This window comes from Phalaenopsis equestris, unplaced genomic scaffold, assembly GCF_001263595.1.
Source record: "Phalaenopsis equestris unplaced genomic scaffold, ASM126359v1 Scaffold000022, whole genome shotgun sequence".
NCBI lineage: Eukaryota > Viridiplantae > Streptophyta > Magnoliopsida > Asparagales > Orchidaceae > Phalaenopsis > Phalaenopsis equestris.
The window spans coordinates 1,681,741-1,701,798 of record NW_018164464.1 but is presented as its reverse complement, the minus strand read 5'-3'; the positions used below and the strand labels follow the sequence as shown (position 1 = coordinate 1,701,798).

Sequence of the window (20,058 nt, the reverse complement as noted above, 5' to 3'; positions counted from 1 at the left end):
TATATTTACATATCTAACTCCTAAACTTCAACTTCTATTTCTACAACAACAAGAACAAAACTTTATCCCACCAAATGGGGTTATCAAAAGATGCATCACTTTTTAAAATTTAAAATGATGATATTTTTAATGTGGTATGTATGGGCGCCAATTAAGGTCTAATAGTGATGTTCATGTCTAACTCTGAAAATGGCATGACCGAATAAGTTCAACCTGAGTACGACCAAAATATTATACGGATTGAATATCTTAACTCGAACCCGACCCAACCAAGACACATCTAACCCGAATCCAACACGTTTAATTGGTTTAACGTAAGATCAATAATTATTTGGGTCAAAATCAGATCAATTTCAAAATTTTGAATCAAATTCAAGTAAATTAAAAGTTGACAGATCAACCCAAATCTGACCTACAAATTAAACTCGTTGTAAATCATAACCTGAGCACAACTCCAAAGTTATTCAGATAAAACCCAAACCCGAATTTTCAAGTCAGTTTTATGTCCTCGAGTCAATTTCTGACATCCCTAGTGATATGGAAGATTTTGGTGGTATGAATGTAAAAAGTGAAATTTAAGCATTATGAATGAGGTAATATGTAGGTAAACGACCCTATGTTCTTTTCAGTTTAGCAGTAGAATATGCAATGGATAACATCAATATAATCCATTGTTGATTGGATGCATTTGGCCTCAAAACCTTCATTCATCATATTTCAACCATCCCAAAAATTAAGCAATTTTGAAAAATGAAAAAAAAAAAAAAAATCACTAGATGCTCAGCGCTCTTGATCGTTGTCATTATCACCCGCGTAATACTCATCATCCCGCTGAATTTGCTTGTCCTGAGCGTGCTCTGAAAACATTTAAAACCACATTAAAAAATATGCATAAAAAATCAAAGAAATCCTTTTTTATTTATTATTCATTATTATTTATTTATTTAAAATGAAATAAATAAATAAATATTCTGCTGCGAAAACATTTCACTTACGGCTTACACGTTCATCTGGGTTCTGCTCATCATCGTCAAAATCAGGGATATAGAAGTCTGGAGGAACCTGCGAAAGGTGGTAGAAGCTAAGAGCTTTGATTCAATAATGGCTTTCTAGAGCACAAAAAAACATCATCAAGCATGAGGTAACCTTATTGTCCAATGCTTCAAAATTGATAAAATTATATATATATATATATATATATAATGCTACGTCCTCGACCTGTTGGTTGGTATCCACAGTATAAGACCCCTCAGATCTGGGGTTCGAATCCCCTGACACAGTTGGCCTTAAGGATGTGGTACTCAAATTGTTAGACAAATTAGGGGTGATTGGAGGCTCATATAATTGCTTGTGGCCATTCCTTCGAGATATATATATATATATATACATACATAAATAGATAGATAGAACATTTCTTTGTAGTCACACAACCTAACATCTAAATTTTCATATTTAAATATCTAACACTTCAGCGTCGCATCACAGCAAACAAGTGCATAAAAACAGTGCATTTTACTTTAAAAAATTTAAGGAAATTTACATACGTAGCACACAAATCTTTTGTATTTACATTACCTCACACTTAACATCTATACTTCCCTATTTAGATAACACTTTGCTGTTTTAAACCTATGCATAAAAAAAGGAATGTTCGCTTATAAAAAAGTGGTAATAGTGTTATTTTTGAAGTGAAAATAAAGATTTGAGTGCTGTATGTAAATATGAAAGTTTAGGTGTGAGTTATATAAATACATAAGAATTGTGTGCTATGTAAATGCCACAAAAAATTAATATTAGTGGTTTTTTATGTGATATTAAAGATTCGAGTGTCGTGTGTGTAAATATGAAAGTTTAGGTGGTAGACATGTTGATGTATAAGAATTATGTGGCATAATATATACCTCTTGCATTTGAACACCTGGAGCAGATTGTATGTAGCGGAGATTTTCCAGAACCTGCACCTTGATGGAGCTAAGATACGTTTTGCTATTCAGGTTCTCCTGCTCAAGCATAACAAAAGAATTAAAGATTGGCACCATGTCGAAGCTACAGGCACTTTGGAATTCAAGAGAGAAGATCCTGTGTAAGATATGGTTTCTTATTGAGGTTTTCCCAGTGAGAAAATGGTCAAAATGGTGAATTGGCACTTTGAAGAGGGTCATTTTAGTCCGAGAGTCCATAAAGTATCAATTTAGCACTCTTTTAATGGAAGGGGACTAGTTTAACACATTAAAAGAGTTTGGGGACTAATATAGTGCACTTTTATAGACCCGGGGACTAACCTTGTAGATAGTTAGGGGACAACTTTGGCACTCCACTCTTCTCCCAATTAAGCAAACAAAAGGAATTCAAATAAGATTGACCCAAGCTAATATTAATGCACAAATTTGGAACATTTGTAAAATTTAACCAACTGTAAGGACTGACTGATAACTTAAAAAGGAAAAAAACGGCCTACCATATTCCTGCTCTGAAGCTTCAAAGAATAATCTGGAGCAAAATAATTGATATATTCATTGACCGGAATCTCTGAAAGGAATTCAGTAATTAAAAATGTAAATGAGAAATGAAAATAAAAAAGGCACTGTCAAAGGTTACTAACATTTAAGTTGATGAAGAACTATAGTTTTACCGAATTCAAATAATTAGAAATTAACATCCATTTATTTTTAACACCGCCGTTCTTGAGTCCCAAGCCCCAGATGTGAAAAGTAGAGGGTTGCATTAGGTAGTGAACAACCAACATAAATTTTTTGTTGAAAATCATGACATGAATCCTTTAAATCATTGTATAAATGCTAGGACGTCTCATAGAAGCGACGCGTTGTATAACTTGAATACAGTGAAAAGTGTGCAAGAGCTCCAACAACGAAGCCCGAGTGGTGTCAAAAAACAAGGGTTCCAAGATTATGGACGGATACAAGCAAAGAAGTTAGTCCATAAAATTAATATAAGAATTGAATCTAGGAATATAGGTATCACAAGTAAATTAATGGAATTAGTAGATATTCTGGTTCATATGAAGATAAAAACTTTATGCATTCAAGAAATTAAATGGATTGACGAAAAATCTAACGAGTTTGATAACTTTATATTCAAGTAAAAGTCACGCTAGAAATGATATAGAAATAATTATAGATAAGAGTTTGAAAAATAAAATTGTAAAAATTAATAGAATTAGAAATAGAATGACGAGTTTAAAATAAAATATTGTAAAAATTAACATAATTAGAGATAGAACTATAACCCTAAAAATTATTATTGATACTAAGATTTTTAATGTTACAAGCGTTTGTGCTCCTCAAGTAGGTTTAGATATAATTTCAAAGGAAAAATTTTGAAATGACCTAAAAGGATTAATATCTCTAGAAGAAAGAATTTTTATTACAAAAGATTTAAATAGACATGTTGGTAGAGCGGTAAAAAATTTTAGAAATATTCATGATGACTACAATTTTAAAGTGATTAATGTAAAATGTAGAATTGTATTAGATTTTGCTCAAGCTTATAATTTTATTATTGCTAATACTATATTTAAGAAAATAGATGAGCGTATTATTATTTATAAGAATAGATATAATAAAGCACAAGTTTACTATTTTCTTATGAGAAAAATATATTGTCAATAAATGTAAAGATTGTAAGGCCATTCCAAGTAAAAATCTCTAAGTATTTAATATCGATTATTAGTTGTGGATCTTAATATAAGGAGTTGGAAGATAAAAGAAATGCAATGAAACATTATCATAGAATTAGTTGGTTGCACCTAAAAGACAAATAAAATTATTTTTATGAGTAAACTTTAATATTTCAAAATTTTTTATTTTTATGAAGAAACTAATAATATGTGGGATAAACTAACAAATATTATTAAATAAGTGTCAAAAAATGTACTTGGGGAATCAAAAGGAAATGTTTTATAAATAAAAATAGTTGGTAGTGGAATGATGATGTACAATAAAAAGATATAATATAAGAAATTTTGTTATAAATATTAGTTTAAATGTAAAATCTTAGAGAACAATTTGTGACGCCAAGAATTATGCTTTCAGTGATCTTTAAAATAGATTAAATACTAAAGAGAGTGAAAAATATATATATAAACTGCCAAACAAAGAGAAAAGAAAAGTGAAGATTTAATTCAGTAAAGTGTCAAAAAGTCTTTTTTTAGAGAAAGATATTCAACATAAGTGGGTGAGAAATTTTAATAAACTTTTCAATGAAATTTTTAAAAATATTATTCATCGTACTAATCTTAATATTGTTAATAATAATAATATTTTTATTTACACTGGCACATTAGTAAAAAGAAAGTTGAGGAGACTTTAAAGAAAACCAAGAGTGAAAAATTGAAATTCAAGAGCGAAAAATTAGTAGGACTTGATGATGTCCCAATTGAAGTGTGTAAATATTTAAATCTTATGTGACACAATATAATACAATGAAAATATACTCACCTAAAATTTTTTTAACCAAATTTTTTTCTCATTTCCTGGTAATCTTGGATCCATTAGTAGAAAAAGCCAAACTCTAGGTTCGTGAATAAATTTTGGAATGTAATTGACACTTATCACTTTATTTTGGCAAATTTCAAAGCCTAGAATTATTCTTCAAAATTTCCTTAACGGACTAGGTGCAAAATCCTAAACCCACTGCTATAGAAGTCCATGAGTTTTGAAGTGGCCCTATTTCAAAATAAGGTAAATAAGTCGGGATGCAATAAACACTTTCCATACCTTTTTCTTTAACAAAATCCAAAGGTTTTTGTTTTAGTGTTAGCAATCACTTGAGATATAGGTTGTCAAATGCCCTCTTATGTAGTTCACCGTTAATTAGCCTTAAGTAAAAAACAAGTTAATGTGATTAGTTGCTCCAGCATCTAAAGAAAGGATATCGACTTTCAAAAATGAGATGAAAGAATCCATCCATAGTAGTTCAAGATATGCTTTAATATCATTAAATTGCAAAGGATTGAAGATACAAGGATAAGAAAATCTAGTATGCCTTAATACATATGCCACATGTGGATATAAAGCATAAAACAACATATCCATCATTTAAATTACAGAACAAGAACACATGTTAGACATGACATTGCAATTTATACAACTTAAAAATAAAAAAAGGCGTAATAATTGCACAAACTACTTGAAATTAGATAGCAAATTCAAAAATTATAAGTTGCACATAACCATAATATTTAAAGATGCAAAAATGAGTAAGAGATTAGTGTATAGTTCAAAAATCAAAACAATCGGAAAAATAATAATAAGAAAACAAAGAAAATAGCTACATAAATAGCAACTTCATAGCTTTATTTTTAATGAGGGAAGCTAAAGAAACATAAAGATATAATTTTAAATAATCAAATCGTAATATTTAACCTTACAAAAAAAAATCAAGAAATTACTTAATCATATCCTACACAATACTGCGGAAGCATTTAAAGGAGAGAACAAATAGACAAGAACAATGTAAAAAAAACATTTTAAATAAGAAACCAAAATTTTATTATTTCATGTCTAACCAAACCAAGTCAACTTATATATGCAAGAAGAAAATCTGAAGCAAATAAATTAACACAAACAAAATAACAACAAACTCATCGGACATAGCGTAGAGCGTAAAGAGACACGACTTGAAGAAACAATATAAAACAAATATCATGAAAAACTAGAAGAAACAAAGAAAGTATATCATGGCCACTTGAGCTTCACCAATAGGAGTGGAGGAACTTCAAGGCAAGATTGTTGGGCTTCATGCAGTTGTAACTTAGAAGTAAATAAAATCTAAACCCTAAAAGAAGTTAATTGAAAAAAATAGTAAAAATAAATTTAAAAATAGGAAATAAATAAATGAAAAATAAACATATAAAAAAAATTCTACAAAATAATGCCTTCTTCTTCTTAAGAAAATTATATATAAAAAAAAAAACTTAAACCACTAGTATAGGAATGCACGCTATCTCAATCTCCTCACTCGCGCTCACCAACTCCTACCCTTAGCACTCGCTCTCACTAATCTCCCCTTGCAGTTGTTTGTCGCTCAACCCTAAAAAAGGAAAGATATATAACTATATAAGTATATTATAAGCTATATTAACTATTTAATGAGTATATTATGCGTGTATTATAATTTAATAAAATAAAATAAAATTTGTATACTAAGGTGCCCATGTCAAACATCTGTAGACATAAAGCCTATTAAATATACCTTAGCCAAAAAAGCTAAAGGTCTTTTTTAATCCATGCATGAGAGAGTATACATGAATTGGCATAAAAAGAAAACCAGAATAAGTATATTTTGCTGATTTTAATCATTTACTAAAAGATCCAGTTTATTTATTTTAAAGTAAGAGTTTGTTTAGGACAGCTGCAGCTTATTAACAATCTGCTGATAAATAGCTGATCCAGATAAGTTGTTGATCAGCAGCTGGTCTGGATAAGTTGGTTGACTGTTTGGTTTGTGATGTTGGAAAACAACTGATTTGCAGCTGATTGTGGGTAAATGATTATTATGTCTCTATGCAGTAATGTTGTTTACAACAGAACTGTCATAACAATATATTTGATACTTGAGAAGTAAAAAATCTCATCATAACAGTGAGTAAAAAGAATCGGTGCATCATAACAGATAAGGTATATCCAAAATGTCCCCATCAATTACATTCATCTACTCCACAGTCACAACACACATAACCACAACACCCACATGTTCTTGAGACGAAAAAGCAATAAGTTTACACAATTATCACCACCAATACAGGTACCAAGGGGTTCATACAAGATGGAAAACAAGACTGAAACATCATTCAGATCTTTCTCTAATGCAACTAACTGTAATTCTCTGTCATAAGCATCATTAAAATTCAAAGTGTCAATTCTAGATACCATTTAGCATATAGTGGTGATACATCAATATATCAGAAACCTTTACAAAGGCCACCAACTACAATATCTCCTCATTTGCTACTTAAGAAGCCCGATAATTCAAAAATGAAACATATAGATTCCGATTCATATAGATAATGGAAGCTTACTAAACCCAAACTAAAGTATCATATAAAGTTCCCTTAGCTTATCAAATCAACAACTCGAAATTCATCCAGAATACCACAAAAGACAAATCACAAATCTCAACCAGACACAATGAACTTCATGAGGAAAGCCAAAATGTCTCGTGAGAAAAAATCTCGGGCACTAATATGTAAAATCTCGCAAAAAATTTCAACACAGAGAGCCAAAAATTGCAAGAGGAAAGCCACTATTCCATCGACAACCACATGATTACACAGCTAAAAATCGCAGGAACTTACAGAGAAACGTAACCAGAGCACTAAGTGAGAAGGGAGGGGAGAAGGGCAATGCTAAGGGCGAGAGAGGTGTGGGTGAGGGAAATAGATTGTAGAGCCAAAGCAAGAAGAGAGATGAAGGATCGAGATCAAAAGGGAAGCGGGGTACTAATCTGTAAAGGAACGCGGGTCGCGGGTTCGATCCCACAGCCGCGATTCTTCAAAAATAACTCCCATCTCGCCCGCGCATTTCCGAATCTGCCCACCAAACGCAATTACCAAAAAATCTGTCGGCATTTTGAAAACACGATACAGGTAAATAAGCTGCCCCAAATGGTACCTATTAGTTGTTTAGACTTTTTTCTAATTTGGTCTTAGAAAAAAACCTTTAGTTAAAATGAAAACTAAAATACCTTTATCATATTATATATATATATAGAAAAAGATGTCGTCTCCCTCGCTCGGCTCTGCTAGGGAACCCTACCAACCCTTATCGCAAGCTCATTTCTCCGGCGTCGTCTCTCCGTCCTCTCCGTCGTTGTCGGCTCGCGCTGCTGCGGTTCGCGTCTCGTCGTCTCTGTTCGAAGCTGACAGAGTTCGCATCTCATCGTCTCTGTTCGATTACATCTCATGGAAGACGGAAAGGGGTTGCGTGCTCGTTGCCTCCTTCGTCTTCCTTCTCGACTGCACCGAGTGTTTGGTCTCTTCAGTTCCTGACCATCTTCACTCGTCATTCCTGCCCTCTGACAGACTTGGCGGGCTTCTAAGCTGTGATGGAGCATCCTTCTTCTTCGGTTGAACCTGACAAAGCCTCCTTTGCCCACGTGGTGGGTAATCCTCGGGTGAAGACGACGGTTGTCTTCCCCTAAAGTTATAAGGAATATTATAAGGAGAATAGTGATGGTACAGGTGGTTGCCCCTTTATTAAGAATGCAAGCAGAAAAAGTGGGAAAACAATACTTTTTTTTCTCTGAGTCAAAAATTTCAACCCTAGCTGACAAATTCAAGTTTGCTTTTATTGAAAAATTTCAGTGGGAAAGCCCACCTATGAAAATTATCAGGAAAAGTTTTGATAAACTTAAATTAACAGGAATGTGGAAAGTGAGGCTCATGGATGAGAGTTCAATTAACCGTGACTGAAGACTACACTCGGATTTTCTCCAAAAAATATCTCAGCATTGCTGGTAAATCAATGAAGCTACTCAAGTGGTCTCCTGATTTTGACTCTAATCATGAACCTCCTACTGTACCGGTATGGTCAATCTACCATGTCTCAAGCTGCACTTTTTTTCATTATCAGGTTCTTTACTCTATTGAGGACATATTTGAGGACCCTATGAAGCTAGATCTACCGACTTTCAACATAATCAGACCTTCTGTGGCCAAAATACTTGTAGAAAGACATATTAATTTACATGATGTTACTAAAGTATGGTTGGACACAACTCATAATGGATATTGGCAACAAATCGTCATGGAGCATAGACCGTCTTACTGTTCTCATTGTAAGATGTTTGTGCATAATTTTGATAAATGTCATAAGTTTCATCCTAATTTGAAATCTAAAGATCAAGTAAATAAGGATATATCTAATCCCACTACTCTGGACATATATGTTCCATCTAGAGAGAAAACTACCACAGGACAGGTTTTGGATATCACTAAAGATCAACCACCTACCATCCCTGTTGAGAATGTGCAAATCGATCCTTTACCCAACATTGCAGTTCCTAATGAAGAACATCATACTACAGGTACAGATCCAAAAGTGCTTATACCACTCACTGTTATTGAAGAAGACTCATTTACATTCCAAAACACACGAGAGTGCTTCTTAGATTCAATCAAAGATCAGCTGGTACAACAAGCAGTTACTTCTAATGTTCAATATCCTACACATATCTGATACACTTTAGACCAATCCACTCATCAGACGAGCCAATCTTCGGATGAAGAATGACAAGTCTATTCCAGGAGGAAGAAGAAGATTGGAGGCCGAATCGAGCTTGGAAACTTATTAGATGATACTTTGGTCACTACTGGCAATGACACTCATCTTACCAATTTATTAGCTGGCTCCTTTCCTAGAACTAGAGGTAGAGGAAAACGAAAATTGGGTCGCTCTCTGGCTACCTGATACTACATTTTTTGGCATTTTTTGTTTTTTCTTTACGTATCTTGTAATTTTCTGTATTTTCTCTTTTTTTGGAACCATTTGTATGTGATGGTTATCGTGGGGAAAGGGTGTCATGCTTGGGCCCTCCACACAATCTATATGTATCCTTATTTCCTTTTAATATATTATCCTTTGGGTTTTCTATATATATATATATAATCTTTTGTATTTTCTTCCCGATTTTGTTGAACGAGAACTAAACTAAATAAACCAAACTACATTATAGTTTTGCTTGGTTTAATTTGGCTCTAATGATGAATTGGTCACTCTGGTTTTACCTATAATTTAATTTATTTCAATTGGTTGAACAAATCTGTGAACCAATCCAACCGAACAAATTGAATGCCCTCCCCTATATGCATGAGAGTAAAACCTTAAAGGCTGTTTCACTTTCTCCAAAAGCCTATCATAATAAAGAATCCCTCTCACACAAATTTATTAATGGGACACTTGAAAGAACAGTTTACGATCACGTTTACAAGCTTTTTGACTCACAAAAACACTACATTTAAACATTTAGCTAGATTATTTGCAACTTTGGGGCTATCACTTCATTATGTTAATGCTATCAAGTAACAATCATTGCTCTTGTATCTATTTGTTGATCCACATGGCTTAAAAAGAAACTGTATAATAGAAAAATCTAAAGTTTGAAGCTAAATGAAAATTTGTAGGATGCCAAATTCCTTTGAATCACTCTTAAGATGACACCTTTTACTTCAACTTTCTCTGCTCTCCGAATTCAAATTCTATTCCGCAGGCTGAACTGATTAAATGGTCCAAAACTTGTCCAAGATACTTACAAACTTAATGTGGTTCGATGTTCTAAAGGCAAACCGTTTGCGGCTTCCAGGGCTGACTCAAAAAGTGACCAGGATGGCCTTTTTTTTTCTTTCTATTTCTTTTGCATTCTTTGACTACTTGGGTATTAAATCAACTTATTTTGTTACGTAGCTGTGTTTTCTTTTTCTAAATGTAATATCGATTTGCCACCTTATCACATAGTTTAAATTGACTTGGAAATTCTTTATCAGGTACAAATTCTTGATGGACCTAACATGCAAATATCACTAGATATATCATGAAAGTAGTACTGGTAAGATATCTTGGTGATTAAAGGGACGTAATATTGTGAGTCAGGTCCTTCCCCTCAGACTTGACGGTCAAGATCATTTGCTTTAATCAAGATATTCTTAGAGTTCCAATTGTGCAGGCTGAGTTTGGTTATTTTGATCAGGAGGTAGTCCCTCCCATTTATCTTTTACTTCACTGTACTTTTTCTTGGGCTCCGTGCACTTGGAGGTCGGGCTTTCAGCACGCTTTTGCTTGAATGAGGTTTTCCATAGGTAGAGATCCTGCCTAAACCCCACCAAGGAGTAACAGACTTTCTAAAAAAATACTAATTAGCTTAGCTTGGCTCAATGACTTCCAAAAGAGCAATTAATAAAAACAAGGTTATCACGTGCTGCACATTTATTAACCTACATAAAAGGTGCATTCCTTACCTAGCAGATATCATTGTTAAAACCTATGGTGCATATAACTGAAAAAAAGTTATAATATACAATTGCAGCACAAGTCAAAATAGTATCAAACCGGTTGAAAATGAAACAGAAGTGAAATAGAAAAAACAGGTATAAAAACTTGACTGAACCTATTTTTAGGTGAATTTACCCAAAAAAGCTGAAAGAAGATCCATCTATTATTGAGGATCATCACATCCAAAAACTATTACATCATATCATAAATATAATCATTAACCTTTTTCCTATTATTTGTGTTTGGTTAACTTAATGCACTACAAACCAAACAAAATATCTAAAAATAATCCCTTTTACCCGCAAGTCAAAAGTTCTTCCTAATTCATTTAATTGCCAGAGCACACCTAACAGAGCATGGTGGACGGCAGTGCAAATTCAAAGATGATTAGGATATATTAGGTTCCTTATCAGTATATACATAAAAGAAGATCGTCACAATGTATTTACAAATATGACACACAATTCTTATGTTTTTGTGTACCTCATACCTAAACTTTCACATTTCGAGCACTCAAATCTTTAATATCACATAAAAAATAGCACTATTACATTTTTTTTAAAAGTGAAATACACATTTTCAGGAATAGATATAAAGCACCAAATTGCTATGTATGTAAATATGGAAATTTAGGTGTGAGATATGTAAATACAAAAGTATAATGTGCTAGCTAGGTATGTAAATTTCCGTTAAAAATATGAAAGATGGAAAATGCAGCAAACCTTTTGGAAGTTCAGTATCTAAAAGAACACTAGTTTCAACGGTCCAGCAGCGGGCAACGTTTTCTTTTGTATAACCCCCACCACCAGTCACCTTTGTCAAAATAAAACACATTCATTGGCCATTAGAATTTCAGAAAACTAACAATTTACATTTACGTACCAAGACTCACCAACAAAGGCAAATTAAATTTCTTCACAAATCTCACACACTCAGCATGACCTGCAAATAATATGGTACCAAAAAAACACATATAGACCAAATCAATAAAAAAGTACAATTTTGAGACTAAGAAAATTTTTTTAATCGATAAAGATTCAAAACCTTTAGAGTTACAGATCAACTATAAATCATTCACAATACTTTTTTTGTCAAATTTTTTGCGTATAAACAACGGGTTATATGATGAGATTTGTTTACTAACATGTTTACATAACTATTGCATTGGACATAAGCAGCATCTGGAGAGAGAAAAATGTTTTGGGCACCAGACAACACAGAAGAAAGAGAAGACCTTCAATGGAAAGGTTGAAGCAGCCCAAGCGATCTCCAGCCAGAGAGTCTGCACCACATTGGAGAATAATAACACCTGGTCGATATGTTTCAACAACCTTGGCAATGATCTACATAACTGAAATACTGTGAGGAAATTTTTATCACCAGTTACAAATAATAGCAAACTCGTAAAAGACGATAAACTAAATTAATTAAACAATGCTTTACCGTATTAAAAAGTCTTGTAAAACTAGCATCGTCAATTCCATCCTTAAGTGGGACATTAATGGCATAGTGCTTGCCTTCACGTTCACCTACTTCCTTCAAAAATGAGACTTTTTTAAACTCGCTTTCAGCTATACTAGGAGGATCATACATTTCTTCAAATACCACTTGTAAGTATGGTTTAGCTACTAACTGGAAATAAAAAAGAGCAATGAAGGAATTGCTCCATTTTGCACCGCAAAAAAATTATCATGCAATTAGCAGGAAGTGTAGCATACACATCACCCAAATAAATACTCAACAAAATCAATGCCAGCAATGAAACATGAAAAAACAAATCATTTTATTATGTATTATGTAAAAAAAAAAAAACCACACAGCACGTTGACTATAAACGAGCTCTGATAAAGTATGTTGAAAGCATACTTCAAAAGCCAAGCAGCACAAACCGAAAGTTCCATGCATCGCAGCTTCCTCAAATGCAGCAAGTCTGCAAAGCACTTGGTTCACCTAATCAAGCACTGAAGCACTTGAGTGAAGCACTCTACGGTGTGATATATTCAAATCTAATTTAATGGTGAGAGTCAATTCAGTTTATAGTTGGCAATTTAGTTGTCTGCAAACTAAATACAGTGAACTTAATTTTCCTGTTTTGTTATATACACGTAAAGTAAAATAAAAAATATTGTAGTTAAAATAATTGAACTTCTTTAGTTGTTTATAAAGTAGATGAGCCCAATGATATCAAAGTTAATCAAATACAAATCCAGTCAAGCCCAGATAAATTCGTATTTTGTTTGCAATTGGTACAACTAGCACTTCATGGGACCGACAATCACAATAACAATTCAAGCGATACCAAATGTTTATGCCTAAGTTTGGAGTGTGCCAAAGGTTCAGGGGCCCCTATATAAGTCTCCAAAAATGTATATATATGTATACATGACAGCTAATTCCTATGTTAAGGTATTAGATACATACATTAATAATTGAGTGAGATGCATATAAATCTTCCAAAACAAAGGTTTACATACATAACACTAAATTCCTATGTATTTACAAATCAAACGCTTAATCTTTACTTTTTACATTTATAACACCCACACCTTTTATATCACATAAAAAGTAAGAGCTGATGACTCCGGCATCCTATTTCAACAAAAATAAAACCGCATTCAAGCTTCATACTCGTCCAGAAGACTATCTATGAAAGCAAGAAACATCTTGAGCATGATACTTCCGATTCAAGTCCGAACTTCATCTTGATTGGAGTCAACCACCCGCTTGAGCTGCACAACTGAAGTAAAACATCCCCCGAACCACTTCCACCACTGCCGCTTCTATTTACAGTCAAATCCTAGGATCCACCATGACAAAGACGAAGCATCACAATGAAGATGGTGCCCCATGGCTTCTGTCGTTCCAGTGGTGAATTTATTGAGGCAAGAAACTTACAGAAACTTATGGAGATAAGAAACAATAAGTTGAGAAAAAAAAGGTAAAAGAGAGTTTCTTGAGGCAAGAATTTAAGTTACGGAAGTGCGATGCAGAGAACGAATGGAGCATGATCATCCAAGGATAGCTGAAGCACAAGCGAGGCAGCAATGGCCAAAAAAAGTATGAAACGTGATAGGCTTTCACTGGAAATCACGCGCAAAGGTGAGGGAGACGAAAGCATGATTTTCGTCGAGTTTTAAATACAAATATTGTAGCCTATTCTCAGATTTTATAATTCGGTGGGACTTTAATTTTAATTTACTGTTGTTTATTATCAAACAGCAAAAAATTAAATCTCCTGTATTTATTTTACTTTACAGTTATTTCACTTCAAACCAAACAGCCCCTAAAGCAAAAAAATGAATCCTTGCACATCACATTGTGCTTTGCAATTTGAAAACACAACTTCTAACCTTGTTTACAGAGCTCAAAGCCAATATACCATGTAATGACATTAGTCTGCTGCAAAGAACAAAGAGTGAAGTGTGCTGATACTTTTAAAAATAAAGCTCTCAAGATACATATTTCATCTACACATATATTTAATGTTTAAAATAGACACTTTGCTGATTAAATATGAGCCACATCAAGTATAAATGTTCTACAAATAAAATTTTTATCATCATAAATAGCCAAGCCAAAAATACTTCGGCCAGCTGCCAAAATTCTACTCAGTTCAATTTGTTTGCTTCTTTAAGGTATCAACTCAATTTTCTTTCAACAAATAAAATAACACAATATCAATAATAAACATGAATACTTCAAAACATATGTTTATGCTTAATAAATTAGCTCAGAACCAATTGAAAATCTAACATCAATACAAAAAAAGTGAGGAATAATTTTCTTTATTAAGTTGTAGTACATATATATTCTGAAGTCCATCTAAAGACTCAACCTGCAAATTTTTTTACAAGTTGATTCATAGAACAAAAATATATATTAAAAAAAAAGCTTAAAATAAAATATGGGAGCTGCAACACAACAAAGCATATCAAACTTAAAGAACAGACGTCATATCCAAGCCACTATAAAAGCAAAGTTTAACTTGAAAAAAAATAACCCAAAGTTATCTATCATCACAAATGATCAAAAAGTAGAATACGGAAAAGAGAAATCATCACCGGCACTTTCATACATGAAATCTCCATCTCCGAGACAGATTCACATATCATTTTCTTCTTTCTAATGCTGCTCAAGAAAACATAGCATCCCTGAATGACGATTCCCACCTATTTCCACAAGTTAAATTTCGAGCTCTACAGTTTCCCTCACAGTTTGTCTATACATAAGGTCATTACTAAATTGATACCCTAAAAATCCATTCATTTCCTTATTTTGTTTATTCCCATCGTTCAAAAATGCAATGAAGGAATATTTGTTCAGCATTAACTCTATATTTAAAGCTAATTTTTTAAAGCTTGATTATGTAGAACAAACAAAGGTCGTGAAGATTCTTTTGCTCCAATTTATTTATAGTCATCATAAGAAGGTCCGAAGACATAACAAGTCTTCTAACCACAAAACAATAAAGTTGTAAACCATGTGAATCTACCCTCCGTGATTTCTTCAAAGGACGTGAATCTCCCCTCGATAGCCGAAAAATGCTTCATTTAGATCTAATTTCACTAATCACTTTCTCCAATTTTTTCCCAAGTCATCTACTTTCTTGGTTGTCATTACTCCTTATATGACTTTGGAACTCTTTTACACCGATATTGTAAGGCTTTAAATTTATTTTACGTGAATTCGGCATAAGACTCTAGACACCATGATCCTGTTGCTGACCTCTCTCAATTAGAATTCCAATCCATGCTAAATCCCAATCGCGCAAGCAATGCGAAACTCCTTTACTTCGCGATCACGATCACTATTTTCGATCATGAACGACATGGAACTTCTATACGTTGTGACTGTTCACCTCCTTGCTCACATTTGTAACCCGCGATCCCGTCGTTGGCTTCCCAGCCAAGAACAAATTGTGACTCTGCATTTGTACGTGATCCTGATCTTTTGCCTTGTATGTCTTGATGTCTTTGTTGTTTCGTAGCTAGCTCCAATCACGATTGGATGGCGATGACAGAGCAGGAGGACAAAGAAGGAATTTATGGGCCTCTATAAGCCGCGATCCCCTTAATGTCTTCTCCGCAAAAAAAGCGAGTTTCGGATCTCTGTATGCCGCAACACCATCATTAACTTCTCCACGAATAAGGGAGTTTCGGGTCTCTGTAAGTCGTTATCCCGTCGTTGCCTTCTCTGCCAAATCAAGTACCCCAATCTCTTCGACACTTTCTCCACAAAGAAAGGAGTTTCGGGTCTCTGTAAGCTGCGATTCCATCGATCCATTCACAATCTTTAAACGCGACTGTATGAAGATCTCGCATCTTGCACTGCAATGTATGAAGATCCCACACCCTGTACTACATTGAGATATTGTCAGTTGCTTCTTCTATTAGTTGTTTTTCAGAAAACTTACTTTGAAATCAATTTGATAGGATTCTCCGTAAAAATTAGGACAAACACATCTAACTAATTGTAATAACATCAACAGTCAACTCAAACACAAAGATAAGCGCCTACAACTCGAGAAGTAGGCTATCTCTCCCAATTCCTACAATTTGAGACGTAGGAAATCTCTCTCAAACTAAACCTAAGACTCACAATAATAATCTCATACATAACCCTAAGCTTAAACATATTAGTCATATTTATACTACACCATAATAAATGATAAAAGAATAAGGGTTTGTTTGTCAGCTGTTGATTATTTATAATCTGCTGATAAGCAGATTATTCTGATAATCTGATAATCTGCAGATTATCAGAATAATCTGGTTTGCTGTTTATGGCAACTTATTCAGAATAGCTTATTGATAGTTATGGTTGTATAAATGACATTCCTGCCCGTCTGGTAAAACTGTTTGGAGCAGCTTATTCAGAATAGTTTATTGGTAGTAGAGAAACATATAGTGCAGAAACATACAATTATCACAGACAGTTCCAAAAGATGACATACAGTTTTCACACTCTTGTGAGTACCAGAAGAAATAAAAAAAGGATAAAGATAAGTACAACTACAATGAGAAATATTAAAATATTTAATTTCAAACTCTGGCTACGTTTGTCCTCAGCTGTACTATCAACCTGAGAAAACATCGGATTTCCATCACCGCTGGCAGTGTAATATGTGGAACTGTCAGCCGACCGGAAGAAACCGCAACGAGTTGAAATAAGAAACCGCAACGAGCTGAAATACCCTTGACACAATCATAGAACTGCCTCCCAAAGCTATAAGACTGACGCGACGTAAGCAATGGATCTGGTAGTCCACAATAACACAAAATAACTTTGTCTGTAACTGATATCCTAGAAGTCATGTTTGTATAACTGCGAGAAAAATAAAAAAAAATGAATGTCAGAACTTATTCCAAAAAAAAAAAATACACATAAAAATTGATCTACATATGTACGAAGGAAAGAAATACTTGCTGGATTAGCTTCCATAAATAGCATCTGCCATAGATTCCCTCAGAGCAACCATTTTAGCCACACTCTCCACGTCATGAACTTCAAATTCATTAAAGTCAATCTCATCCTCAGGAACTAAAGTCTCAATCATATTTTTTTATAGTTCTTCATAGACATTCAGCTCATCGTTATCAGCCATATTAAAGTCCGTATCTGAACGTGAAGGGTGTCGTCGGATGAAGTTATGAATTGTCATTGTTGCCACCATAATATGCACCTGCTTCTGAAATGGATATGACGACATATCACGTAGGATGACTCATTTGTTCTTCCAAACCCCAAATGTTCTTTCAATTACTCCACATAAAGAAGAGTTACATTTGTTAAACATTTCTTTTCTACCACGAATAGTGTCACTCGTTCGCTCAAAATCAGAAATATGATGTCTAGTGCATACCTAGTGTCTAGATATGGCTTCAGATAGCCCCTCTGCATAAGGTATCCAACATCAACCAAATAGTACTTTCCTGTTATGGAAGATATTTCTATTTGAAATAAATCCCTATAACTTGGAATTTTATAAATCAAAACATACCTGATGGCGGATGAGGAAAACCCTACGATCTATTCATCGTAGCATAGAAGAAAATTCGACTATCATGTGTACTTCCTTTCCAGCCCGCCATAACATATGTGAAACACATGTTGAAGACATGTGTGAAACACATGTTGAAGTCACATACCACCATGACATTTTGAGTAGTTGAACCACTTCGACTAATGTAAGCCACATTGTCCTTGCTGGGTATTCGGGCATCAACGTGAGTACCGTCAATTGCATCTATGCAGTTCTGTTTTACAAGATTAGAAAATATTTATCTTTTGATATGAACATAAATAAAATAATAATTACCTTGAAATAAGGCATGTAATGGGGATCTGATGAGATTTCTCCTGGAATATTAGCAAATGATGGATCCTCTGGTCTGATGATTTTAGCGGCTAAGCTAATAAGTGCTTGTATGGTATGCCTTTGGAGAAATAATGACTTATTGTCTCCGATGAATGCTGAAATCTCTCCATAACACTCCTAATTGGTTCATTCTGTGACAGAATATATAGAGTTATAGCCAATACCTCCCTTCTCGTCATTCTCGAAGAACCTTGGAGTCCATAATTCAAGGATAACTCGTACAGGAGATCCATAAATATCGGTACAATTATTCGAAATATGTTATTGAATCTAATTGGATGTCCAGAAAGCATTTCACCAACCCATTTATCCCTAACAAAGCTGGAGGTCATTTGGGGTATACAAACATTGCTTGATCGGTAATATTCCAACAATAATATGCCAATAACTGCAGCCCATGTCATTCTCTTACGACGTTCATGTTGTGGATCCATCCTAAAAGAGGAAAGATCTCGGTTAGTTCATCAATTATTAATCTATAGAATTAAACAATGTAAAACTTTACTAATATGTTAGAATTAAAAAGATGTAGAACTTTACTACTGTGCATTCACAGTAACGCATAAATATTCGACTCAAAAAAACACAACTCCAAATAACAGCTGAGTACATAACTTCAAAGAGTACAAAATAGATTTCTTAAAATGGTCTAAAAATTTAATCTTCCACAATAACACGTAAATAATCGACTCTCAACTCTGGTTCCATCGCCATAAATATGTGCCTACGTTTTGGATCCTAAAATTTTTTCATACTTATTGCATGAAAGCGCTTATCCGCTACTACTTTAGGGATGGTAGACAAAGTTCGAAGACATTTGAAGATAGTGATGTCAGGAAGTGGAGCAGGCCGTGGAGCTCCAAAAGCATCAATGATTCTGTCAAATGAAGTTTTCACAAAATTGTCATTTTCTTTCTTTCTTCTTCCTAGCCTGGGCCTCTTCATCTGTGAGCTTGATTCCCCAATCTCCCTCTAGTTAACACTGTGTATTTTTTCTTCAACTGCCACCGGCTCTGGTGGAAAATCATCGGGTATTCTTGCAAAACTCGTCTCAGTAGGGCTGAATGCATGCTTTCCCGTTGCTACAACCTCTTGAACATTATGTCAAGTTTATCTTCAAGATCCGACTCAATTTCACTCTGCTTGTATTTTTTCGCTGTCGGCATTGCCTATAACATTACAATGAAGAGGGGGGTTTAAGGGGATAATTGTTTAAAATGAAAATATTTGTAATTAACAAAAAAATAATGACAATTTTACCTCTAATTTTTCAGCCCACCATTCACCTGGAGCATCAATTGTTCGTTTGATTGGATCTCAGTCCAACCCCGTCGATCCACGTTTCAGCTCCTTCCAACTTTTTCACTCCTTCAATTGATCCCTTTTATTTTTAAACTTCAGCCTGTCATAATCTCTTTCAGTCAGTTCTTTAAACCTTTTAACTATATTTTGTCAACCTTCCTTGTTGAAATAGGTGGTTGGTCTATTCCCGATCTCAATCTCGGTGATGCAGGGGTTGCAGAAAATATTTGTAACTTCCTTATCCCACATCGCTGAGAGACCACCTTCATTTTTCTTAAACATAGTGAAACTATATGAAGAATTACATATTGCGTAAAGAAATTCATTTTGTAACTAAACATGTATAAGAAAATTATCCAAATGCACCAACAA

The 20,058-nt window shown here is 33.9% G+C and overlaps 1 protein-coding gene across 3 annotated transcripts in view; it reads right to left on the bottom strand.

The window, feature by feature from the left end:
* Positions 1-617: 617 nt before the first annotated feature.
* Positions 618-20,058, bottom strand: part of LOC110018434 (histone deacetylase 9) — a 67,735-nt gene continuing 48,294 nt past the window's right edge. For 2 of the 3 annotated variants that reach the window (XM_020715745.1, XM_020715747.1), the window contains exons 7-14: positions 12,450-12,542; positions 12,241-12,349; positions 11,899-11,948; positions 11,729-11,819; positions 2,459-2,529; positions 1,902-2,000; positions 1,003-1,062; positions 618-857 (exon numbers count right to left, since the gene is read on the bottom strand). In XM_020715745.1, coding sequence (XP_020571404.1) covers positions 711-857; positions 1,003-1,062; positions 1,902-2,000; positions 2,459-2,529; positions 11,729-11,819; positions 11,899-11,948; positions 12,241-12,349; positions 12,450-12,542 — 720 coding nt within the window. In that variant the 3' untranslated portion in view covers positions 618-710. Of the gene's footprint in view, positions 858-995; positions 1,063-1,901; positions 2,001-2,458; positions 2,530-11,728; positions 11,820-11,898; positions 11,949-12,240; positions 12,350-12,449; positions 12,543-20,058 lie in introns of all 3 variants that reach the window. The other variant, XM_020715746.1, reaches the window with a different exon arrangement.